Source organism: Danio aesculapii, chromosome 14 (assembly GCF_903798145.1).
Source record: "Danio aesculapii chromosome 14, fDanAes4.1, whole genome shotgun sequence".
Lineage (NCBI taxonomy): Eukaryota > Metazoa > Chordata > Actinopteri > Cypriniformes > Danionidae > Danio > Danio aesculapii.
In genome coordinates, this window is record NC_079448.1 from 14362259 (window position 1) to 14368654 (window position 6396).

The following is a 6396-nucleotide window of genomic DNA, read 5'->3' on the forward strand; positions in this document are numbered from 1 at the left end:
TTATATTTCATCTATAAATTAGGTGTATAGATATTACATAGGCTGTTTACTGTTTAAAGCAGCTTTTCATTCAAACAGGATGAAAAAATGTACCGAGGTATGTTTTTTTTTTTTTATTTGTTGATTTTAATTGTCTATTTATTTTTTATGTAAGAAGAATTATCAGGATACTTGTAGAAAACAGCACTGGTGATGATATAATGGTTCAAATACAATGATTCCTTCTAACATTCTGTTAGCCGGTAAAAGGAATGTGACTGTTACCAGAAGCATCAGGTATAACATAAGTGGGAAGTAATTTTTCCTTAAAAAAAACAAGAGAACCCATCATCAACTAATTTGGACTCATCGCGTTGGTAAAACGCTTTAAAGCTGGAGACCGCATTTATTCTGCTGTTTAAAGAACATTCAGGAAACCGAAATTCCTAGAAGTATTAAATTGTCGGTCGGAGAAAAAAAAATGTTTCTGTATTTGAAATGATTGCTAATATTAGGCGATGGTTATTTTCGTGTCTTGGTAAAATATTGTCGTGTAGCCTAGAACGTAAAATTAATGGTCATTTAAAAAGCAAATCACAAAAAAATAAACTTCGACTATTATGAGTATAGAAATATTAGAAAATGTTCTTCATAAATTCTAACTGTAATAAAAAATACAAAACGTAATTAAAATAATATAAGATTTTAAAAGGTAGCTTTCGAATTCGTAGAATTTTAGGACATACAATTGCAATCACTAACATGTTCCCTGATGAATATCTTGTATTAAATAAATAGTAGCCTATGCTTGCGTTATTTATGCAAAATATTTATTGAAAATGGCCCTTTAAGAAAGGCTCAAATTCTTTCAAAATGTGGCTCCAAATTGGACATTTTAGTCTCAAGAATTATGCGCTAACCGGCCTATTCATTTTTCAACCGATTTAATCCCGTGTTAAAACAGTTAGTCTTAATTACTTTGACTAACACAAAAATTGCAAATACATTAGATAAATAAATTACAGATTTGTTCAATATATTTTAACGAACAATGAAATGAAAATGCAATCCAGATATTTTCGTACTTTTTAGTGCTTTTTAAGTGCCTTTCTGAAGTCCTCGTTATTGATAGTTAACTATCAAATCAATAAATCGATTGAAAGAGGAAATTGTGTCTCATTAGCGCTCCAGATCTCTATACCTAACTACAATTACAGCGGCTAATTTATCGTTAATACTTTTAAAAACGAAAAAGGGTCTAAAAATCAATAAAACAAGAACAAGGATAAATATATACATTTTCTACAGGATATCTATATTTTTTTATTTTTAAATCTTTCTTTACTTTATACTGAATCAACCATGAGCTACTATTCAGCCATTTCACAAGCCTTTACATATAAGGGTTTCAAGAAAAAGCAAAAAAAAAAAATAATAATAATAATACAAACACAAAACGTCCAAAAACACCTGTTCGCGATTCCTTAAACGAAATTTAACGAATAAAATTCAGAGTTAATACTAGGCAATATTTGGTGCAAGGTCAAGAACATCAGCCTTCTGTTTACTGAATTTCTCTCATATAAAGCCAGGCCCACGGAATTGATGACAACTGATCTTTGTCACCTGCCATTTTATTTCAACCCTTTAATTGTGAGACAAACAATTAAATAATAGCATAGTCTATGCAAATTCAGATTTAAATATATGGCCCACAGTAAAAAAAAATCAAGATAAACTTTTCTTTAGGCCTATGTTTGTACACAAAATTAGTCCAACAATTTTCTCATTCTTTGCTTCAATACATACCATTTTATTCCCTACTACATTTGCATCCAAAGTTAATGTCTAAACACATTTCATAATAACTGAATATTTACAGTTTGACCTAGAGAAATATTCACATTTTATCAAAACGAAGCAAATCGAAATTAAATCGAATTATTAGCACATATTGCCGAATGATTCGTAAACTTAATTCTGTATTTGCCACAGTGCAGCAAGGTTGAAATACATTTCGCTTTTCAAGAGACAAACCTATCAAATGTCTTTGCAAGTGTGTGTCGACGTAGTGCTTCAAGTTAAAAATGTTTCTGTCCCGGGTTTGACCGGATATTTCTCCACCCTCCCCGTAGTTCTGTTCTTATAAGTGCGGCGCGTAAAATGTGGGCGCCCCGTAAGTCTGTGAGCCCAGCATGAAGGGTGACAGTACCGCGTGACCCGGCAGAAATGGTAACTGCGTGGTGCAGACGAGGCCACCGGGCGTGTGACCCGGATAGCTGGTGTGCATGGACAGATGGCCGCCCATAGGAGGAGACGGGCTCAGGGGACTCAGGCCGCCGAGCCCGTTGCTCGGTCCGTTCCCGCCTCCGCCTCCGCTGGTCGGCGCGCTCGTGTCCGCGCCCGGGTTCTGTTTCTTCCACTTGGTCCGGCGGTTCTGAAACCATATTTTCACCTGAGTCTCCGTCAAGCTCAATGACAGTGCCAAGTTGAGGCGTTCGCACACGGACAGGTACCGCGTCGACTTAAACTTGTTCTCCAAAGCCACCAGCTGCTCGTACGTGAACGCAGTCCGGGCTCTTCTGGGTTTGCCAGACTTTGAGTCTGATCCGGAGCGCTTCCGTTTGGGTTTTACTTGATGATTCTGTCCGTTTGACGAGGACTGCTGTGTCTGCTGTCCATCTGGACTTTTGCTTAACGAGTCGTCGTCCTCGTGCTGTCCGAACTCAGCCTCGTTGTTCCCGGTCAGGGCGCTGCTCTCTTCACTGCACAGATCCTCCTGGAGTTCACTGTCCGACTGATTCCCTCGGGTGAAATCAGACTCACATTCATCTGACCGGAACACGAACCCGTCCTCTGTAGAAACAAAAAACACCACAGTCAACAAATGACCCTTAAGCACAGGTGAATTTATACCACACACTTACATGGGTTTGGTGTCACCAACAGGTTTTTAAATAGATTTTATGAAAAAGGAAAAGAGAGGAAGGAAAAAATATTTCAGCAAATTTCGTTTGTCTTTATCCTACAGTCGTTTCTATTTTTAATAATTATTGTTTTTTTTATTATTATTTTGAATTAAAAGAAAATCATAGATTTTTTGATTGATTATCGCAGAAATAATTTATTTAAGCTGTTTACATTTAACAGATATAGCTTCAGATGCTTAAACAGTTTTAGTTTCATTCGCTAAATATGTTACAGCATTTTTATATATAGGTCTAAATAAAGTTTAAATCTAAAAATAACCACACACGACAAAATATTTTTTACACCTTAAATTAAAGTAATATTTCTGTTCTGTCCGCTCTTTTCCCTCTCTTTATGAAGTGACGACTGAATAGATGACACTTCCTTTGGCGTGTCAATTCGTCTTGACATCTTAAATCACAGCATGGCCGTCTAATCGATAACTCTCAATTTACTCATCCATTTAAAGCGGCTGTTAAAAACAGCACAAACCTTATCAAATTATTGCAGCCTACAATTACTGTTTATTGAAAATTGCTTTCGCGCTCAGCCTCCAATCAATCATAGGGGTTGACACATATTTGTCCTTGCAAATACAGGCACAGAAGATAAGATGATGCCCACGAAGACAGTGCTTGCTATTTTCACCATTTAGACTAGAGACAGAGCTCTAACATATCTAAAGAAAAAACAATTAAAGGCAATTCGATTGCGCTTAATTTAACGCAAGTTGCTGCGTAAAGACGCTGATAATGTGGAGGATCTGCTCCAGACTGGTCGATATCCTATTATAGAAATGAGTATATCTCTTTCAGGCAGCTGCAAACTCTCCTTCTTCAACATCTAAATTATAGGGACAAAATTCGGATAATTACAAGATTAAAACCTATTATATTTATTAAGAGAAATATCGATCATTACTCTAAAAAACCCAAATGGTGCCCGGAACACAAGACTTGAAACTCTAAACATAATCTGAAAATTTGTTCTAATGCAGTTTACACGAAAATCACTCACACACAAAATTAAAAAGTTTTTAAAAATTAAATTAAAAAAAGTTTTTATCAGTTTAAAGAATTACAGATTTTTTTTCAAGCATCGACTTGATGTGCGTTTACATGGGTTTAAATGATTAATTTCGTTCCTTCTGAAAATACATTTGGTTAAAGTCTTTCTTTATAGCTCTTTAAAGTTAAAGTGGACTGCTCAGCCCCAATCGTGTTACTTTAAAACAAATAAACAATGTAGTTATGAAAACTTTTATTATATTGTAATAAACATTTACCAAACAGGTCTGAAAATGCTCATTTGATATGATGTTTCAAGCAGTATCCCACAATAGACCGGCTATAAGCTACTTTTTAAATATGATATAATTATAGGTCAACATTACACATATATTATCAAATTTGTAGGCCTACTTAATTTTAGATGACATTGATTCGAGCAAAAAGTGAGATACAAAGGTAAAAAAAAAAACTTTATTCTTGCATATGGTCATTCAAGATGCAAGAACATTTTCATTAAAATGTAACTATTTCAAAATGTAACTATTAACTAAATTTTCAAACATTTTAAAATGTCTTAACAAATTAATGTCCGCTTTATTTATTAGCCTAATGTGCACTATCAATGTTTTTATGCTGTGATGTGATGTGACGATAATTTTATACATAACAGATACAAAAGTCAGAAGATAACGAGGTCACTTACTTAAAATCCCTGATGTTTTTTTACAGTCATAGTCCTCTTGATAAGACTTGTGCTCGATCGTGTGATTTGAGTCATCACTTCTATTTTCTGCACCAAACGCGAATTCACAACCTGTCCGGTTAGGCGTTTGCCTCTTACTAGTAAATTTATTTGGGTCCAAAATGTCCAGAACCGAGAATGAGGTGGTCCGGTGGACGGTAGGCGGCGCGCCCGCGGGAACCGGCTCGTGTCTCGGTGAGGTTTCTCGGCTTTCCGCCGGTAAAGCGTCTCTTCCTCCGGCACAGTTAAACACTGGCAGTTCTCCGGCAGCGAGGCGCTTGTCGTCCATGACGTCCTGCGGGGCGACCACGATCACACCGGCCCCGGCTGGCGCGATGGAGTCGCCGACCTGCACCTTCTCCCGGTTCATAGCTCTCCAGAGGGTCTGACTTCTGCTTTCTCTCGCCGTTCTTCACTCAACAGGAGACATGCTGGAGAAAAGACATAAAATAAGTGCGGTCTGCTGCTACTCGGAGGTTGTTCAGGACTTGATCCAGCCGGTCTCTTGACGGTGATGCTGATGTCCCCCTGCTCAGGTCGTTTTTGGGTTTGAACCGTCCCCCTCAGGACACCCCAGTGTTTATGTCACACGCACACACGCGCGCGCGCCCGGCCGGCTCTCCTCCCCTTCACACTGCTCCGATCGGCTCCAAAACTTAGACACAAGCGCTGGCTTATTTATGCATTCATATTCCACTGTGAGTGGTAATTGGCTACAAATTAATCCCATGCCTCTAATAGCCTATTATCTCTGTCTGCGGGTGTGAGGAGCTCCAGAGGAGAGTGAGCGATGATGTGGCCCCTGATATACACAGCTGTCAACGGCAGAGCACTGGACTGGAAACACACTAAATAGCCTTATTTTTCCTTACTTTCTCCCGCCCGTCTCCCAGCTCTAGCTTAAGGTTAGGATAATCATTGTTTCCAGAGAAATTAATGAGAAAAATTGCCCACTTAAAAGCAGCCTTGGGGTGTTTAGAACATAAATACAAACTAATTGTAAATATAAAACAATGTATCCAGAATATCTTAAGTACCAAATCTCACTGTTAACTAGTGGCTTATTACCTGCCTATTATTAAGATATGGCTGTTTATTAGTACTGCATGATCATATTCCTTAATCCTAACCTAACTGCTAATTACTATCAATAACCAGAACGTTAAGAGTTCGTTAATAGCAAGAATTGTATCTTAAAATAAAGTGTGAAATTCAAATCCCAGTTTACAATTATCACCCAAGAGTAAATGAAACCTTAGATTCTGTATTAAACCAAAATGGCATTAAAAATATTAATTAAACAACATTGAGTGCAAAAACCTAAAGGTGAAAATCTCCACAGAAGTGTGACAAAATTTAATTTAGTTTTTTTTTTCTTTGGACGACAAAAACAAGGTATTTTCTTCACAATTATCAAAAGCAAGGATCCTTTAAAAGTAAGAAGTTAAAAGTTGCACAAAATAATGGCTAAAACAATCAGCTAAGGATGAACATGATTATCACATCATGAGGAGACCCATGGGAGTCCCGATATCAGCCTCAACGAAGAGCCTGCATCACAGGCCATGACATTCAACTTTTAATCTGATCTATCGAGGGCCAAATAATAGCATTATAATAGGCTTTCCCATGAGTGTTTCTCAGATGTGTAGCCTAAATTTGCACGTACTCCTTTACAGAGGATCATCCAGTTTT

The 6396-nt window shown here is 37.3% G+C and overlaps 1 protein-coding gene across 1 annotated transcript; it reads right to left on the bottom strand.

The window, feature by feature from the left end:
* Positions 1–1689: 1689 nt before the first annotated feature.
* Positions 1690–5195, bottom strand: nkx1.2lb (NK1 transcription factor related 2-like,b). Its single transcript, XM_056472563.1, has 2 exons — positions 4663–5195; positions 1690–2835 (listed from the first exon to the last, which is right to left on the bottom strand). The coding sequence occupies exons 1-2, from the start codon at positions 5069–5071 to the stop codon at positions 2123–2125; spliced, it is 1122 nt and encodes a 373-aa protein (XP_056328538.1). The 5' UTR covers positions 5072–5195; the 3' UTR covers positions 1690–2122.
* Between the last annotated feature and the right edge of the window lie 1201 nt (positions 5196–6396).

Coding starts and splice junctions, on each gene's coding strand:
- nkx1.2lb (XM_056472563.1), bottom strand. CDS start 5,071: ATGAACCGGGAGAAGGTGCAGGTCGGCGACTCCATCGCGCCAGCCGGG. Junction 2,836..4,662: donor AAAAACATCAGGGATTTTAA/GTAAGTGACCTC, acceptor TTGTTTCTACAG/AGGACGGGTTCGTGTTCCGG.